Genomic DNA, 20,462 nt, shown 5'->3' with positions numbered 1-20,462 from the left:
CGACCTCGTTCATCCACATTTTTGTCATAATTGTTGACCAAATGAACATACAAAAATGTTGTATGAACAAAAAGATCGCCTGCAAACCAAATAACCAGTGAAGTAAAAAATGCAGCTTTAGATTGCTGGGACCTGCCATTATTTAGAAATTGAGTCAAGAGGAACATCAAAATCAAACAACAACAACAAACATTAATTACATCCAAAACTCTATGTTCATTAAAAAAAAACTTAGTAACAACGTCAAAATAGCGTCAGATAAAAATGAAAATAAACAAAATAACTTGTACTTCATTAAAAGAATTAAGGGACCGGTCCAAAATAAGGCTCGGTAACAATTAGAATAAAAAATAACAATAACGGCAGGTTAAAAAATTTGCTTATATTTTTGAAAACAATTAAATTCAAAGTACAGCAAATCATTAGAAATCAACTGAAAACGTCCAACAGGTTTCTGATCACCTATGCCTCTATAGGCGGGCATTATGAGCGATCATGGTTCAGTTTTTTATGCGGTTACAAAAGATTAAACAAAAAGAGAAAACAAACAAACGTTCACTTAAAACTCGCTAGAAAACGCTGTCGAGGCCATGAAGCCATACTTTGCGCCTCAAAATACGTTCGATTGCGCCTTCTTCGAAAGCAGATAATATGATATTTGATCTTTCATTAATGGGACTATGTGAAAAGTTAGACAAAAAAGAGAAAAAAGACGAATTTAAAAAAATAATTTAGTACTCTCCGCAAAAAAAGTCATGAAAGCAGTTAGCTATAAAATGAAATAATTAAATAGTTTCTTTTATTCAACGAGAGGATGCGCCTAAGATCTGTCGTAATTATAAACATGTCTTACGTCTACAAAAGAGCTCCAAATATAGACAAAAAGAAAAATTTAATAAAGTTTTCAAAAAATAAATTACAAAAGTAATTTAATTTACTGGTTTCGACGCTAAAAACTCGTGTCGAGCCCGTAAAGATATAACGAATTCTTGAAAAACATTGAATTTTGTACATTTGCACCTTCCCTCGACGCCATTTATGTCATATGAGAACTGTAATTAACGATACTGGTAAACAAGTAGACAATAAAACGGACAGAAATGCGAAGTCGAAAAGTGTTTTTTTTTTTAATTTCAATGTGTTTTCAAAGCCATAAAAAGCATCCGCTATCAGATCAAATCGTTATATCGGCTCACCTATTCCTCCATAAAAAAAGCCAATGAGAGCTGTCATTATACAGGAAAAACGACTAAAAAACCAATATAAAGACGACAGTCAAAGACAACACAAAATCATTTAAATTCTTCGAGAATGTGGTGTCGAAGCTGTTATAATCCTAATCTATACCTTTAAAGATTTTCATATGTTAATTGTTCCTTGTGTTTAACGCCAATAATGTGATATATTAACTGTCAAAAATGTGATGATGTGAAAAAAAGGAGAAAAACATGGAAAATGGAATAAATCTTAGAAATAAAAAAAAATGTGAAATCTAGTAATATAAAATCCAGAAAACCATAACTTAACCCGTAAAACTGCAAAAAAGATTTAACTTCAGTTTAGTAGAAAAAAGTAACATTCTTTCTTTACTGACTAAGCTACAAGTTGCCAAAATAACAGAAAAATACCGGCGAAGATCAATAAGCCATTGTTTATTTAAAAATCGGTTATTTTGAAAGTCAAAGCTTTCAAGTAAAAACTAGATACAATAATTAGGAAAGGCTTAGGAAGGCACCAGTGAGGTACGATTTAAATAGTTTTGTTCTTTAGTTAATAGAAAAAAGATCGAATTCTTTTTTAAAAGACTGACTGACTACAATCCGATTTATTTTTGGTTTACAACATGATTTAACCAAAACTAGTCTTGCAAATGTTCTTTGTCCATTAAAAACACTTTATTGTTTCGAATGTTATGGATATAGATAATTTGTTAGCTAAAAAATCGGAAATAGATGCTGCGATAATCAACGAGTAAAGTTGAAAGTAGAGTGGAAGTAGAACTAGCCGCCTTTAGAGTTTTCAAAGATTATTTTAGTGGTTTTTGGGTGCGTAAATCCGTTAAATTTAATCAAAGTGAGCAGAATATTAAAATTTTTAGCCAAAACGTTGGTCAAAAAAATTTAGTCAAAATAGTCAATAACGCTTTTTCGGCTTTAAAAATAAAGTGAACAACACTATTATTTACAATTGTACATATTTTAGCAAAATTGACGAAATTTTTGGCAAGAATTCTGGAAAATGTGAATAAAAATAACGCAACTCGGACTATAATTCAAAAAAAAAATTGAACCTTGATAACTCTAGCTCTAAAAAACAAAATTCAAAAAAATCTTTGTTTCATATTCTACGCTGGACGAGCTTTCTAATTATACCAGTCTCAACTCTCTACGATGAATGTATCGATAGGGCAAAATTGACTGAACAAAAAAAAACACATTGGAGTAGTTAGTTCCTCCCCCCTCAGGAGGGGACGGAACAATTAGTAAAATCTACTTTATTTCCGTAGCGACCAGGTGACCAGTTGAGATGCTGAAACTGTAACTGATGCTTGTTTGAGGTTGACTAATTGTTGTTCATGATCGACCTCAACCATTAAATTTGTATTTGACTATTTGACTATTATTTAGCAGCAGCTGAGCTAGATGGAATTTCGAAACTCTTGGTCCGCCAATTTTAGTCGGTTGACTACATTATCTTTTTGTAGGCTGGTGATTGATTTTCTCCTAGTTTTCAAATCCGTATGAATTTGGTGCATTCCCGTGTTTTTTATGAGGAAGTGGCGGTTGAGGGATATGGTAGAACAGGTGCATTGTCTTTGTTAGGTTACTTTTTTTTTTACCTCTTGCGCAAAATTAGTAGTTTTTTTGGCTTCCTTTTTTAAACTGCCTTGGACAATTGATTATTCGATGAGGAAATTGTTTGCGTATCGCTACTTTTACGATGATTTTTTTAAAATTTCTACGCCATTTCAATTTCGTGTCTTGTTAGTGTTTTTGTAATAAATTTTTTGTTGTTTTTCGTGCTGTAAAGTGGCATATAACCTCGAGCACTTTTCATGCGTCCTCTAGCATATGTCCATATCGGGTGTTCTGAAATAGAACCAAAGAACCAAACATGTTTAAATTGCTTTTGCACAAACGTACATATGCTGCATAAAATTTACCAAAGCACTCTGTTGAAGCCATAAATACAAATGAGTTTTTCTCTGAAACTATAATTTATGTTCATTGAACTTCATTTGAACAGAAACTACAACCGTTTTTAAGTGAACCTTATTGATAAACAATCTTGTTCGTATTTATCTGACAAAAAAAGTAAAAAGGATTTTAGAAAGACGACTCCACGAAAAATCCAAATCCCTTTATCTGACAGTATATACACCCAAAAAAGCTTTTTTAAACTGTTTAAACATTTTCCAATAAATCTGATAAAATTTGAGCTAAAGTTACGGATAATGTAAATATAAACAACAGAAACCAACTGTATGTTCTCTGAAAAACGTAAAACTCTGTTAATATTCGGAAAAAACTAATATCCAGAAATACTATCAAGTTTATGTTCTTCGCTTGACGGGCTTTCCAATTATATCACTCAGAATTAACGAAAACTTCTAAAACAGATCCAAAATGACGCTGAATATGAAAATTATTGCATTGTTACCTGAAATCGAGTTAAATTAGCGGAAAATTTTCAAAACTGTTTCAGGTAGTTTTGCTAGGGTGTCAGGACAGTTTACCCAATTCTATTTTACCCAATGCCATTTTACACAATCTGCCATTTTACTCAATGCCAATTTACCCATTTTACCCTATTGTTAAAGTTACCAGCACTACAATTTAGCCGACTATATAATTAAATGGCCCGTGGCACTTGATATGAAAATATCGCAATCGAAAATGCGATTATATTGTCCACATAAATATTTGAAATCAACCTTGTAATAGGGATGCTAATTTGTAATCGGATTATTGAACGAAAAGATCAAAGAGCATTGGGTAAGTTGGTATCGGGTAAAATGGCATTGGGTAAATCGCAGGTTGGGTAGAGGTACAAATAGCCTTCCATCGTAAAATAGCCGTTCATCGTAAAAAAGAAAGCATTGTTGTCAATTGGCACATTCTAATTAATCTTACCAAAATAAATCCAAGTTTAAACAAAAAATTTCTAGAACTGAACAACAATAGTAAATATCAGCCAATTTTCTCTAAATCATTGAAACCCGATAACTCCTTGAAAAATATGAAGCTCTACAAAAACTCTTTTTTAAAATATATTTTACTGTTGACGGGCTATGTAACGATAGCACTCACAAATCTCTACAACAAATATATAGATTGGCTGAAATCGACTGTCCAAAAAGAAACCAGTTGAAACCAGTGTAGTCCCTCCCACCACTTTGGTGGGTTCAGAGTAAAAAAATAACGAAACAATCGGTGAACCTACCCATGCAGCCTGAGGGCCAATACACCAGAGAGTCCATAAGGCCAGACCCAAACAAACGCACCAGGTCTGGGTATTGTTAGAGAATTAGTTCCCGGTGGCCCCTGAAATTTTAACCCATTGAATTTTTTCTCGTTTTCAAGTCACTTCGGGTAAAGGTCCTTGTTTTCTGAAAGCTTTCTTCAACTGAAATGAATGAATAGTTCATAGGTAAAGAAACTTTCAGTAAAAATGTATAGCTTCTCAGGTGCTGGTGCTAAATAATCTGTGAAAGCCTCAAAGTCGTACGTCTGTTTTCATACTTGAGTCATACTTTAATGTTTTGTCTATGTTGCACATATACTAGTTTCATTTGATTGCTTTAGCTCAATTGGAGAAAGAAACGTAGACATTCGTATTGCAACTTAGATAGTTTCATAGAGCCTAGTTAGCTAACGCGCATAGCTGAGCACATTGAACTCAACTCGATCATACACATTGCGTGCATGTTAGCTAGACAAGTCGAACACAGAAAGACACAGGTTAGAAATCATCTTTCTCAGACGTTTTGTTCAAGTCAACATAAAAAGACTGCGCTAATGGTTTTGACTATCGTGCTAGCGCCCTGATTATTATCTAGTTTAAAGCTGTATAATAAATAATAATAATAATTGTGTTTTTTGCGTAATCTCAGAGGCCTACCCGGGTCGAGGTGTCAACGCTAAAAACCGCTAAAAATGTAAGATTTGCGGTGAATGCGGTGAGAAGAGGTAAGAATTGCGATTTTTAGCGTTGAATGCGGTGAAAATTTTTTTTAAAACATGTAAATTACTCAGACTATGACCCTAAGGTTAAATATCTACATGCTGTAAAATGTTAAATAAATTAATCAGGATTGTTATTAATATAATAATTTTCAAATTGTGGCTGTTCGTTTTCATAGGTAAAAATAGGATTTGAAGGCTCCTATTTGTCTATTAACGGGTACTTTCTTGTGTTGATCGAGCAAAAACTCGGTTAAAACATTTTAAAGCAGGTTTTACTGTTAAAAGTTCTTATCGAAGAGGGCAATTTGTTCCATTTTTGAACGCTTTTCAAGATTAAAGATTTGTTACTCCACTTCGTTTTCATTTTCTTTTTTATAATAATTTGATTTGTTCTCTTGTTTTGTCTAGCGTTATGGCGACTAGAAAACATTTTAATATTTTCGGATGTTTCCCATTGTCTTATGTCTGTTTGTAGCTTCATTAGGCTAACTTTTGAGATAAACAATTCGGCTGGCAGGATACGATCCTTAATGAGAAGATCAATGGAGTGGTCAATTTTTTGACGAAAATAAACTTTTATTACCCAGTTAATTTGCCTGTTTATGCGGTTTATGTTTTTCACTGTAAGAGTTTGAAGGAATACTCCACTGAAAGAAATATGAGAGAGTACAACTGACTTGAAAACATCAATTCTTACTTTAAAAGGTATTTGATTGATTACAAGAAACAAAGAACGAATTGCATTAGCCATTTTGCTTAAAACTGAGTTCAGATGATTTTTAAAGATTAGGTTTGAATCAACTTGTACTCCCAGATAACGACATGCATGAGCTGGTTTGATAACTTCACCTTTAAAAGAAAACTCTGGATCCGAATTATTATGATTTGTAAAGAATAACATCTCTGTTTTATCGGCATTTAAAGTGAGTTGAATCTCTGTCAGGTATTTGTCTGTTTGTTCTAATTTTTTTTTCAATTTTTTGTGGAATATTTTCATTACATTCAAATTTGCATATAATACTAGTGTCATCCGCAAATCTTACAAAAATTCACCGCTAGACATTATGGTAATTTTTTTTGGTGAATTTTTGTAAGATTTGCGGTTTTTAGTGGTGAAATTTTAATTTTCACAGCTTCCCGTCGGTAGCTGTGAATTATTTTGTTTTCACCGCTTAAGCGGTGAAAATAAAAAATTCACCCCTAAGAACCGCAAGTCTTACAAAAATTCACCGCTAAAATCCGCAAATCTTACAAAACTTCAACGCCTTTGTATTCACTAACGTTTATTGAATTTGTTTTAAATTCAAAGGAATAGCATAGAAGTAAGTGATGGATGCGCAGTGGTAAGAAGTTGTTAACATGCGGGAGGTGAGAAGTTCGAACCTGTGTAAGTGAGTTTTTTCGTAAGAAATCCGGTGAATGCGGTGAAAAAAAATTTCACCGCTAAAAACCGCAAATCTTACGAAGATTCACCGCATTCATCGCAAAAAGATGCGGGCGCTTTGCGGTGAAAATTTTTTTTTCCCCGCTATTTACCGCAATTCTTAAATTTTTTTCGACAAAACCTCGACCCGGTTATGTACCAGCTGCCCTTTCCCTTCTTATTTCCTACTTTTAAGATTTTTGTCATGAGCAGCATTTCCTTTTTTAGTGAATATGGCCATTTTTTGCGTCTTAAACTATCATGTAGTACCATCTGAGAAAACACTTAGTTGGGGGTGTTTTATCAGGTGGTTAAGGAATCTTTAAAACGAATTTGTTTTGATGAAAAGTTTTCGATCGACTGAAGAAGACTTCAAAATTAGTTTCTCCTATCAACGCCATAAAACGTCCTTGAACTGTAGAACGGGCGGAAAAATGAAACTCAATTATTGGCGGTATGAGAAACTGTTTTGTTTGACTAGTAATTTCAAATCGCGGCAAACGCTGAAGGAAACAGTTACCTATGATTTTTCGTTACTTTCTCCAGCTTTCCACTATTTCGCAAAAAATCTCATAAAATTATTCGGACTGCAAGTTTGAAAAAAAAAATTAAATGCGACTCTAATTGAAGGTTACCCGGACTCATATCTCAAATATCTCATATATCATAGGAATTCAGCACAATTCAATAGCAAAAGTCAAACTGAAAGTTTGTATCTCAATAGTTTATCGAGGTAAAAAAAACCGCCCAAACTCAACCTGCGATAAAAATTAATTCAAAAATTTGGCTCCACGTGAAGATTTGAATTGTGTGAAGATTTTAATTTGGAAGTAAACTGAGTATAATAACTTTTGTTGAAGCCGATTGAACTAAAGAGCACAAATTGCGGTGTGATTTGGGAACAATCCTCAAAAATTATTTAAAATCATTTGTCGAAACTTTATGTCTTCCACGAGGTCCCTTGAGTACTCGTACAGACTAGTTCATTTGCTCTGACAACACAATTTGAATAGCATAAATACAATTTATCAGATATTAGGCTCTCATGAAAAAGACTATTTTGCAGTTTTTAATCACAATAATATAGGGATTTTTGACAGCCTAACCTGAGTTCTGCTTGTCAATTTGCTGAGCAAAACTCAACGTTGAAAAAGCTGAGTAAAGCTGAAAACCTCATGATATCAAATATTTGCACTGAGTTTCATTTCATACCTGGACTTAGATTATCATATTCTTTACAGTTTCACCAGTTGTGTTACAACCTTAAATACTGCGATTTTAAGAGTAAAATTAAAATTAGTCTTGCTTCTCTTGTTATAGCCTGAGATATCAATTCATCATCTCGGGCCACCCGATCTGTTATAAAAATAATCTGATAAAAACTAGTCGTTTTAACGATTTTACACTTATGCAGACACAGCAAAAATAAACTTGACCTTTTTCATTCAAAAATACAGAAATTGCAATGTCTATGACAAACTCTAATAACATTCAACTGGAAAGCCAGGAGCATTTCAATCTAAATGAACAAACTGATCCTTCATTACTATCCCTAACTGAATGGGTTCAACTAAAAAGGAAACTTCCTACAAATTATATCTTGACTTACATCAAAGATTACAAAAAAAGGAAAAATTTATTGAAAATGTGCTCGTTACTTATCAGCGACAACTTCAGGACAAATCATTGGAATAGTCAACTACTGAAGGGGAGGGCACAACCAACCCTGAATCAAAATCTCGAAAAAACCAGGTTTTTTCAGAGAAGGTCAGAGATTTTGATTCAATCCCCCTCAAACAAGAACAATCAAATTTGGTTCTGGGTAGCAGCATCATTGGTAAACTAGAAAGTGATGCAACAATTCCACTGGATACAGCAATCCATGCCTACCGTGGGTCAACCACCAAAGAGAAAATAAAAGTTGTGGAAAAATATGAATGTAAAAAACTTAAAACTCTAATTCTTCAAGACGGAACAAATACTGTTTCAAAATTTCATAAAAGCTGCGATGAGATTTTAGATGACATGTTCAGCCTTATTGAAGCCTGTAAAAATAAGTTCCAGCCTGATGTGTTTGTAGTCATGGAGGTAATACCGTTCAAACAAACTGACTACAATAGATCTAAAAACAAATTAATTGATGAAGTTAATGCGGCACTTAAAGAAAGATTGGCATCTCTTGGTGAAAATTTTGTTTTGCTCAAGATGAATGATTTAATACGCTCAATTCCCTCCTTCAATCCAAAAATCAACCATTATAAATTCCTGTATCATGACAATGTACATTTGAAATACAATCATGGCATTCCTTTCCTTAAAAATCATCTTCTAATGTTTTTACTTCAAACATCTACTGCCATATGTGATACTGATAAATTCACCAACCAGAGCTATAAAATGAATAATAGATTTCAAAAATTTCAAGAGCAGTACTGGCCGAATACAAGTGCAAACCCTAATTTTAACTTGAATAATCATTACCGTTATCAATCATATTAGTAATAATAAATTCATAAAATGCCGAATAAATTGTAATTTTCTGTTGTACTGAATGAATTGGGTCTCAATTGTTTGTTAAGATTAATGTTTTCTAACAAGATATGTTTAATAATCTTAGGATTAATGTTGTTGAGTTCTCAAGTGACTTCCTCTTTTCCCACGTCACTTAACTCAATAGCAGTTCCTACTCGAATTTGGTCGGAGACCAAATCCAGGAGCAAGAAGCAAGCTTTAATATCACTAAAATGTTCTTTTGTCTTAATTAACTTATATTTTTGGCTTTACATTAATAGTATCTGGCTGCTACTTTTGAGGTCTGGAGATATTGAAACCAACCCTGGGCCAATTAAATCGATAAAAGACATATTCCTTGATTGCGAAACTTATTCAGACAACTTGAAATTTCTTCATTTAAATGTACGGAGCATAACAAGAAAACAACTTCAGTTAAAAAACCTAATGAAGGATGTTGGCGCTAACTGCATCTATGGTCTGTCTGAAACATGGCTAGATACAAAGATTGACACTGATTTGTTAAACCCGGACAAAAAAAACTGTCTGGTTTTTCGAAACGATCGGGTGAGTTCAAAAGGGGGAGGTGTATTGTTCCTAGGAAACTTAACCCAAAATTACGCCTTGATCTAGCTTTCAAAAGTACTCTGTTTGATACTCTGTGGGTTGGAATAACTTGCCCAAAGATCAAAAAAGTTTACTTAATAAACATTTCTTATAATCCAGAAAAACATCTTTACGAAGAATTTCTCGAGCAGTCTGCTAGATCAATTGATAGAGCAATTACTGAGAACAAAACAATAATTATGATGGGAGACTATAATGTAAATTATTTGGAAAACAAAGAAGAACAGAATTTAGAAACAATCATTCAGCCGTATGATCTAAATGTGACTAATAAGCATCAAGCAACTAGAATTAAGGACGAATCGAACTCACTTATAGATTACATTTTTATTGATGGAAACGAACCCCTTCTTTATAATGAAATTTTTGACTCACCAATACAAACAGATCATTTTGCTCAATTGATCATTCTTGCCACAAAACTTAGCAAGAACAAAGTAATTAAAAAACAAATTTATGATAAAACGAATTACAGCCCAAAAGATTTTAAACATTCTATCAAGCAACTAAATTGGGAAAATTTTTACTGCTCTACAGTTCCAAGTGAAATGCTACGTACATTTGAGCAAAATCTTGAACAGCAAATACTCCTTCATGCGCCAATCAAAACAATTTTTATAAGAAACAACAAATCACAGTTTTCCCTTGCCAAACGGTTCATTTCAAAAAACACACGTAACAAAAATCTGCTTAGAGAGCAATACCTCAATTCAGAATCTTTCCACGAGTTTTTCAAATTGAAAGCCGAAGTGTGCGCTGGCTATGAAAAAGATTTTGAAAAATTTCATAATCAATTAATTAAAAGCTGAACTTCAGAGCGCAAGAAATGGAATTTGATCAACGAAGTAAGAAACTCCGTGAAAAAGACAACTACGGTATACTCTTTAAAAAACTCTTTCAATGAAATTATTACAGAAAAAACTAAAATAGCCAGCTGACTTAATTTAAAATTCAGCAAATTAGGAGAATTTTTTGAAAGTAGGAGGAACTACTTTAGATCTGCCTATGGTTAGGCAAAAAAACACCTTTTCTTTTAGATTTGTTACTAAGTTTGAATGTCTTAAAACGCTTCTTTCTCTTGGAAAATTCAAACCATTGGGTCCTTCTACCATTCCCTCACGGGCATTGCGAGACGCAGCTAGTGAACTAGCTGAGCCTATTTGTTTTCTTTTGAATGAATTTATAAAAACAGAAACATTCCCTGCTGAACTCAAAAGAGCCGACATCACTCCACTTTTTAAAAAAGGAGACCTTGATGATCCTCTAAACTATCGACCAATTTCGTTAACACCAGCATTAGCAAAAGTTTTTGAATCTCTTATTAAACAACAAATCGATGAATATGTTCATAAGAATGCCCTGCTTTCTAAAACACAGTTTGGTTTCAGAAAAAAATTGTCTACAACAGATGCTCTCGTTTATTTAACTGAAAAAATAGGATGCACTAAAAACGAGAAAAAAATTACTGCAGCAGCGTTTTTAGATCTATCAAAAACTTTTGACTCCATTAATCACAAGCTCATGATTCAAAAGCTTTCCATTCTTGGATTTTCGATACCAGCTCAAAATCTAATTACGAGCTATCTTTCAAACAGAACACAAAGAGTCATAATCAATTATGTTAAATCAAGTTGGATTGAAGTGGCTCAAGGAGTTCCGCAGGGAACAGTCTTAGGTCCACTCTTGTTCAATCTATATGTTAACGATCTTAGCAAATTTTTGTCATGTGAAACAATACAATACGCAGATGACACAGTACTATTGAGCTCTCATGATGAAGTTCTCAAATGCAAAGACGAGCTTGAGAAGGCCATAGAAAAATGCATACAATTTTTTAAACTACATCACCTCAAGATCAATCCGGATAAAACAGAGTTTATTATTTTTGGTAGCTCTAATCCTCATGACGAAACGACATTAAAAGTGGGAGACAAATTAATAAGTTCGAAAGCGGAAATCAAATATCTGGGTGTTAATATTGACAAAGACCTCAAATATCAAAAACAAGTAAAAATTCTTTTGTCAAAAATGGCCCAAGGCATTAAATGCATATATGCCCTCAGGAACATAATACCCACTGGTTACAAAAAAATTATTTTGAACGCTTTTGTTCTCAGTCATGTTCAATATTCTTCTGTTTTACTTGCAACCATCAATCAAAATCTTATAACGACATTAGAAAAGCAGTTAAATTGGGCCATCAAAGCTTGTTTTCACAGACAGAAATTTGACTCATCCTCAGATCTTAAAATGAACCTTGGTATACTACCTATTTCTTTGCTTTTTGATTACAGGGCTGCCTCTTACTGCCATAGTATCATGAATAAAAAGAAGCCTGCCTTCTCAAGCTCAGCTTTGAAATTACCAACCGCAAGTTTTTATATAAACGAACGAACTCAAAAAATTTTTACCCAGACAATTTCAAAATGCAATTTGCATGAAAAAAAGTATTATTAAAAGAGGTATTCTACAGCACAATTCTTTCCCAAGAAATTATTTGTCAATGTCATACAGTCTTGCAAAGAAGAAATATAAGCTGTTTTTTCTTAATGAAAACCAGAAGGACCCTAATAAAACCCAACATAGATCAATTACTTGGAAACATTTTAAATTCAATTAAATTTCTTTCTGTTTTACATTAAATTTATGTTATTTTCGTCCCTCCCCTCCAATACAAGTGACTTCTCTATTGGATCGATATTTTAGTTATTATAAATTATTAGTTTCTCTTTTGTAATTATCAATATTTTACACTGCCTATCTCTGTAAATTTTACTACGACTGAAACATTTACAGATATTAGGAGAAATACAGTGTTCCTTTTTTTTTACTGTAAACAGTTGTAATCATCGTTATTTTTGCTTTAATGCGCTAAAAAGACGAAAAATGGTAACGTTTACGTAACATATCTAACTATTTTTGCGGTTGTAACTCATCTACTGAGTAGCAAAAAGTTTACTTTTCTGATAGTTTACCAAAGAGTTTTGTTATCAAATTATACTAAAACTTAAGTGTAAGACAATTGATTTAGAATAATATGTCATCTTAACTTAATTTTAACTAGGTTAAAGAAAATAAATATTTTGCTGACAACGCTCTATCTGGTGGCGTTTTCACAAAAAAATATTTTAAAAAAGATAGGAAATCCCTAGAACAATTGAAAGAAAAAACTTCGGTTGAACAGACTGCCAATATTCCCAGCAGTTTCCATTCCCAGCTGTTTTGAGGTTCCATTACGCGTCTTGGAAAATTGACCGACAGGGCGTTTAAAGCAGAAAATCTCATGATATCAAATTTTTGCAATGAATTTTATTTCAAACCTGGACTTAGATTATCATATTCCTTACCGTTTCAGCAGTTGTGTTACAACCATAAATACTGCGATTTTAAGAAAAAAACTAAAACTATTCTTGCTTCTCTTGTTACAGCCTGGGAGATAGATTCATCATCTCAGGCCAGCAGATCTGAAAATTTGACAGAAACTGATCATTTTAACTGACTGTAAATAGTTGTCATCATCGTTATTTTTGCTTTAATGCACTAAAAAGACGAAAAATGGTAACACTTACGTAACATATCTAACTATTTTTGCGGTTGTAACTTTGACCAACAGGGTGTTTAAAGCTGAAAATCTCATGATATCAAAGTTTTGCATTTATTTTTGTTTCATACCTGGACTTAGATTATCATATTCTTAACCGTTTCAGCAGTTGTATTACAACCTTAAATACTGCGATTTTAAGAGTAAAATTAAAATTAGTCTTGCTTCTCTTGTTATAGCCTGAGATATAAATTCATCATCTCGGGCCACCTGATCTGTTATAAAAATAATCTGATAAAAACTGGTCATTTTAACTGACTGTAAATAGTTGTCATCATCGTTATTTTTGCTTTAGTGCGCTAAAAAGACGAAAAATGGTAACACTTACGTAACATATCTAACTATTTTTGCGGTTGTAACTTTGACCAACAGTGTGTTTAAAGCTGAAAATCTCATGATATCAATATTTTGCATTGAATTTTGTTTCATACCTGGACTTAGATTATCATATTCTTTACCGTTTCAGCAGTTGTGTTACAACCTTAAATACTGCGATTTTAAGAAAAAAACTAAAATTACTCTGGCTACTCTTGTTACAGCCTGGGAGATGAATTCATCATCTCAGGCCACCAGATCTGAAAAATTTGATAGAAACTGGTCATTTTAACTGACTGTAATTAATTGTCATCAGCGGTTTTTTTTGCTTTAATGCGCTTAAAAGACGAAAAATAGTAACACTTACGTAACAAATCTAATTATTTTTGCGCTTGTAACACATCTACTGAATAGCAAAAAGTTTACCTTTCTGATAGTTTATCGAAGAGTTTTGTTATCAAATTATAATAAAACTTAAGTTTAAGACAATTGGTTTAGAATAATATGTCATCTTAACTTAGTTTTAACTGGGTTAAAGAAAAGATTATTTTGCTGAGAACGCTCTATCTTGTGGTGTTAATTTCACAAAAAATTTTTTTTAGAAAAAGAAGGGAATTCCCTAGAATAATTAAAAGAAAAAACTTAGGTTGAACAGACTGTGCCAATATTCCCAGCAGTTTGCATGCACAGCAGTTTTGAGGTTACATAACGGTGCTAGGAAAATTGGCCGACAGGACGATTAGCTGAAACGGAATGAATGAGAAATTTAGCCGACAGTTTTGTCATAATTGTCCAAAAGAGCTCATTGTCGATAAATCAGTAGTTTCGTGGACCATTATCTTTGGTGTGCGGTGGCGTGACGCTCCACTCCGCCTCTCGGTTGCCGCAACCCCTGTTTGGTGGAGGTTGCAATCACGGATAGACCTTGGTTGTGCTAGTTAATCAAAATCGTGCCGTATATCTTCCCGTTCACGAAATACAGTTTTAATTTTGATAATCACGGCTTCAGAATTAATATGCTAGCCCATAATACGATAACTGTCGGCAAATATTCTCATTTGGGTTATCGGCTAAACGCGCAGTCGCCAATACGGCATTCACTCTTCATTACTGTCTACTTGACAACATTCGAGGGAAGCGAATTCGTGGACATTTGAACTCGGCGGTAAGTAAAGATCAGAATATACGGTGGACGCCGTATTGGCCGACTGGGCGTTTGGCCGACAACCAAAAAATGAGAAATTTAGCCGACAGTTTAAGTAAAATGAGCGATAAAACTTATTCTGAAGCTGTGATTGGCCAATTTAAAAGACTATTTCGAAAGCGGACAAATATACCACAGTTTTTATCAATTAGCGTAACGAAGGTCTATCCGTGGTCGCAACCTCCCCAAACCCCCCTCCCCCGTCAGGGGGGTTGCAGCCACGGAGAGGCCGAGTGGAGCGCCCCCCGACCGCACACCAAAGATAATGGTCCACCGAACTACTAATTTATGGACCAATGAGACGTTTTTGGCCAAATAAGATAAAAACTGTCGGCTAAATTTCTCACTTTTTCTTTGTCGGCTAAACACCCTGTCGGCCAATTTTCCTAGCACCGAATATACATATGTTCTTATTTACAATTGTTAACTAACTTACGTTAATGATTTTGATCGGATTAAGAGCATTAACAGCGAGAAAACGTACATGGATGCGACACGAATATAATGTCAAATCTGATTACTTATGTTTACATAACTACGAGAGAACTCTATTGTGAGAAATGCTTACGAATAATTGCAAGTATAATTAACTTATTGGTAAGTGTTGTTCTCAGCCCCCACACCCCTCAAAGTCCTTATTGAGACTGGAAATGACCTAAAAATGAAATTGGACCGACAAAATACCTTCAACAGTTTCTCTCAATGTGACCCACAAAAGTCGTTTAGACTGTGTTTGTTATAATAATAAACAAGCAATTTACTGTTTCAAGTGAGAAAAACAGTTGTCGCAATTAAGCTATATCCATATTTCATCAACTTAAAATCAGGTACAATTCAGTGTGTGTTTGTATTATTGTGTGTATGTATGTATGTGTGCGTGAGCGTGTGTTTGTGGGCGCTAGTGAAAATGGCAGACGTACCAAAATATAGAAATTTTATTGCTGGCCAATCACAATCGAGATAATGGGAATAATGTTTTCTGATTGGCTGATTGCTCAACAAATTCTCCATGTTTTAAAATAGGATATGCGCGTTAACGTAAAATAGTTCAGAAATTGCGATAAGCCGAAAAGGCAAAATTATAATTTTTTGGGGAAACTGGTCTCAAGTTCGGTTGTGATAGATTCATATCAAGTCCCACGGACCGCTGAGCCATGGCCATGGCCCGCGAGGCATGGCCAGATGCGGTAAAAATTATAATCTAGCATTAGGCTATGACCAATTTAGGCTAATTGAACGCATAAAGGTACAGTGTTATAAATTTCTCAACCAATCACATTCGTTGAAATTTCTACATTTTGGTGCGTCTATTTGTTAAGACGTCACCGTGTGTGTGCTTGTGCATGTGTGTTTGTGTGTGTTCATGATTGTGTGTTTATGCATGTGTGTGTGCTTATGTATGTGTGCTTGTGAGAGAGGGTATGAAGGGATGACCAAAAAGCAATCTCGAGAATTCGTTTTAGATTCGAAATTTAAGTTTTGTAAGTTTTAAGCGGTTATAGTCTTAAATTTGTTCAGTGCTTTGAATTTTGGTTGAAAAAAATTGAAGCTTATATATTCCCCCCTCTTCGTTAGAAATTTTGCGACAATAATATAAATTAGCTTGCTCGGACTGTATAGTTTTCTACTAAAGTTTCATTCAAGTAAAAAATTGTTTCACAGGGAGAAGTTTTTACTGCATTGACATAGAAAAATGCAGCGCAACATGATCCAAGTTGGTCTGTCAGAAATTATGCCTCCCACAACAGCCCTTTTACAATTCCGGAGAAGCCTTGTTTTATCGAAGTCTATTTTGGATCGACATAAACCGAAAATGCCACCCGGACCAGCGCCAAAGTCTTTCACAAACACTCCCAGAATAAATTATGATCAGTTATTACAAATGAAAAAAGATAGTTTGAACAGATCATTGCAGCCTTATTACAAACGACCTCTAATTGTGTCATCAGCTAGCATGCAGTGGATATTCGACCAGGATGATAGACGATATCTGGATTTCTTCGGAGGAATCGTAACAGTATCTGTAGGACACTGTCACCCAAGATTGGTCAAAGTTCTCAAAGACCAAGCCCAAACATTATGGCACACAACTGCCATATATACACATCCTCAAATCATTTCATACTCTCAAAAACTGGCAGCCAAATTCCCGGATCCATTGAACGTTGTTTACTTCGTAAACTCCGGTTCCGAAGCCAACGACATGGCGATTCTTTTGGCACGTTTAGCTTCTGGAAATTCGGATCTAATCGCTCTGAGGAATTGTTACCATGGAATGAGTTTGGGGACTATGGGATTGACGGCAGTTCCCAAATGGAATTACAACATTCCCAATAGACACAATATAGTTCATACCGGTTTGAAAGTTGACCCATATCAAGGTCACTATGGCGGGAAAATGTGTCGTGATAGCGTATCGCAAGTTACTGGACGTCATTGTGAATGTGAATCTGGACAATGTCAGAGCTCGCAGAAATATGTCGAAGATTTTGAAGAGACAATCAAATACATGACTAGCGAAAAAATTGCTGGGTTTATCGCCGAATCTATACAAGGCGTTGGGGGGACTGTACAGCTTCCTAAAGGATATATCAAGGAAGCCTTCAAACTAACCAGGCATTATGGAGGTGTTTGTATTTCAGATGAAGTGCAAACTGGATTCGGACGTTTGGGATCCCATTATTGGGGATTCGAGTCGCATGATGTTGTTCCTGACATTGTTGTAATGGCAAAAGGCATCGGGAACGGGATTCCACTTGCGGCAGTTGTGACAACCCCTCAAATTGCAAGTTGTCTAACTAGGGCGCTTTTTTTCAACACTTACGGAGGGAATCCGTTATCATGCGCTGTAGGGGAGGAAGTTCTGAGCGTTATAGAGGACGAAAAGATGCAATCGAAAGCTGACTTGTTAGGAACTAAATTACTTTTAGGTTTGTCAGATTTGAGAGACGAGTTTGAAATAATCGGCGATGTACGAGGTAAGGGACTGATGATTGGGGTCGAAATGGTTGAAAATAAAGAGTCCAGGAAGCCTCTAGGACCAGAGAAGTTCCTTAAGATATTCGAGGATATGAAAGACTTGGGACTTTTAATCGGGAAAGGTGGTCCGCACGGTTCGGTGTTTAGATTGAAACCTCCAATGTGTATAGAGGAAGCTGATGTTGATTTTGTGTTAGATGTATTCAGATATGTTATGAATCAAAATAGTTAGATATATTTACAAACAGTTACAGTTATATATCTTATTGATATTATCAATATTTTTACAAAATTTATCATAGATATCTATAATTTATCTTATGTTGACTCTACGTTCATTAAGCTTAGACTTAGAAAAAACGTCTTTTGTGCATAAATAGCGGTCATGATATTAAATATTATACGTCTCAAAATGGATTACAATAAAAATATAACGGAGGGACGTCTGAGAACTTAGAAGCTATTTTTCAACGCAGAGAAGTCCAATTCTTCCGATGACACAAATATGAAGTGTCACCATTTGGGTTAATCAATACTAAAAAAAATATAATATGCCTACAACAGTTAAAAGAACTGCAAATTTTTGCATATTGGTTTTTCAATATATAAAAAAGGAATTGAGTAGTGAACAAAAAATGCACATGTTTGCATTCTTGTCAACTAAGCTTTTGAAACCTAACAGCTTACGTACATTTATCCAACAGGGTCGCCACCAGCCCTCACTTATTTAGGACAAAACATATCTCATTGAAATTTCAAATATTGTACTTACCCAGCATAACGATGCAAATAGTACATTTTATTAAGTAATTTTACTCGAAAATGTCTATCATTCCCTCTAAGATTAGAGTTGTAAGCGTATGCGAACAACAAAGATAGTGAGCAAAATAAGTTCAGGTTTGTTTCAAAATCGGAAACAACCGTCAAATTTGTCAACGATACCCGTTTTGAGCAAGCCAGGACCAAAGACAAGATCTTGTTGTTGTTGTGTAAGTACACCCTCAATATTGTGCACGCTTTTACTTTGCCTACAATAACAGTTCTTAATTTCCACCACTGTTATGTAAGTGTCCATTAGACCGCAATAAAAGAAAGCCTAATTGAGAATTTTTTGGACCTGCCCGCTCACAAAAACAAGAAAACAAGAAAACACGCTCTCAAAAAAACATCTAAGAAATGGTTCTCAAGTAATTACTAATTTATTAATTTACCCAAAAAAAGTTGCAGGATGTTTGAATAGTTTTGCGCAGAGTTAAACGTTGACAATTTTGAGCAATGGATACGTTACCAGTAAACTCGATTGACAAAATTCATGTCATTTGTAACGTATTGTATTTTAACCGCGGACAGCACTGACGTAAAAGTGAAAATATGTAACAAAGGTGAAAAACACTCTTTTGGAAACAATTCAATTCATTTTAGCATATAAAGCAAGCAACGTATTATCGGCCACGTATAAGCATTGATACGATCATAGCCACAGGTGTTTTTAGACGGCAAAGTCTTTTTGCTCATTTATCTGGTATCATTCTATTTTTGACACTTGAGATCAAAGCCGGTCACCATTATATCAGAAACCGTGCAAAAACCAAAAATTATTAATTTCAAACGAGCCTTACTTGATAGGTTTATTTATTAGGTTTAAATTTTGTTATTTGCACTTTTTCCGAGCTTTATACGTAAATTGGTACGATTTCTAAGGGTATTTAAATACTCGATTCTGATTGGCTAAGAAAAATGACGCATTTTGGTATATATATCTCGCATACATCTATTTACTCTGTAACATCCTCCGGCGCAGAAAAAGATGTCGGGAGAATGGGTACTAATTTTACAAGTGGGCGGACGAGCGATCCAGTAGACTTGGTCTCTTCAACTACCCAGACCAAGTCACCGGTCTTAAGGTACTGCTCGGCAGGCGTCTGCCACTTGGAACGTCGGTTCAGCGCCGTTACTTATTCTTTGATCCAACGTGCCCAAATAGTGTTAGCATACGACTGTGCGCAGTCGTACCGTTTACGATGATCGAACTCGTCGACGCCAACGATTGACGGAATTGCTGTTGCTTTTTTACCGAGTAGGAAATGATTGGGTGTTATAGCGCCTACGTCGGACGGGTCGGCGCTTAGGGGCGTTAACGGGCCTTAGTTAAGTGCGTGTTCGACGAGACAAAAAGTAGCGTTCCAAACGTCGTCAGTGAGGCGACGAATACTAAGGATGGTGTAAAGATTCGAATAAAATTACGGACCAACATCTCCCAGATGCCACCATAGTGTGGCACACTGGGCGGGTTGAATCTCCACTTAATGCCTTTATGGGAAAGTTCCGCTGCAATATTGCTAGTATTCCACTATTCGATATTCTCGCGTAGTTCTTTTACGGCGCCAACAAAGTTAGTGTCATTGTCTGACCAAATAATGGCAGGTGTACCCCGACGGGAGACAAACCGCTCCTCTCCCATTACACACGAACTGGCGTTCATGGATGGATGGAACAATTTCAACATGAACAGCAGGAGTAGTTAAGCATGTGAAGGGGAAACCTCATCTCTTCTAGGTAGTTCTACGCACAGTAGCGTAAAAGGGCGCGAAGTAGTCGACCCGGGTGTTCGTGAAG

At 34.9% G+C, this 20,462-nt stretch overlaps 1 protein-coding gene across 2 annotated transcripts; it reads left to right on the top strand.

Annotated features, from left to right (window-relative positions):
• Positions 1-4,811: 4,811 nt before the first annotated feature.
• Positions 4,812-18,173, top strand: LOC142341161 (alanine--glyoxylate aminotransferase 2, mitochondrial-like). 2 transcript variants are annotated; one of them, XM_075392060.1, is made up of 2 exons: positions 4,812-4,961; positions 16,530-18,173. In XM_075392060.1, the coding sequence occupies exon 2, from the start codon at positions 16,561-16,563 to the stop codon at positions 18,076-18,078; it is 1,518 nt and encodes a 505-aa protein (XP_075248175.1). In that variant the 5' UTR covers positions 4,812-4,961; positions 16,530-16,560; the 3' UTR covers positions 18,079-18,173. The 2 variants fall into 2 exon arrangements, with proteins under 2 accessions (XP_075248175.1, XP_075248176.1); XM_075392061.1 differs by lacking the exon at positions 4,812-4,961 and adding an exon at positions 15,342-15,464.
• The last annotated feature ends 2,289 nt before the right edge of the window (positions 18,174-20,462 follow it).

Source organism: Convolutriloba macropyga, chromosome 6 (assembly GCF_964194025.1).
Source record: "Convolutriloba macropyga chromosome 6, txConMacr16.3, whole genome shotgun sequence".
Lineage (NCBI taxonomy): Eukaryota > Metazoa > Xenacoelomorpha > Acoela > Convolutidae > Convolutriloba > Convolutriloba macropyga.
This window is presented reverse-complemented; position numbering and strand designations above follow the sequence as displayed.

Coding starts and splice junctions, on each gene's coding strand:
- LOC142341161 (XM_075392060.1), top strand. CDS start 16,561: ATGCAGCGCAACATGATCCAAGTTGGTCTGTCAGAAATTATGCCTCCC.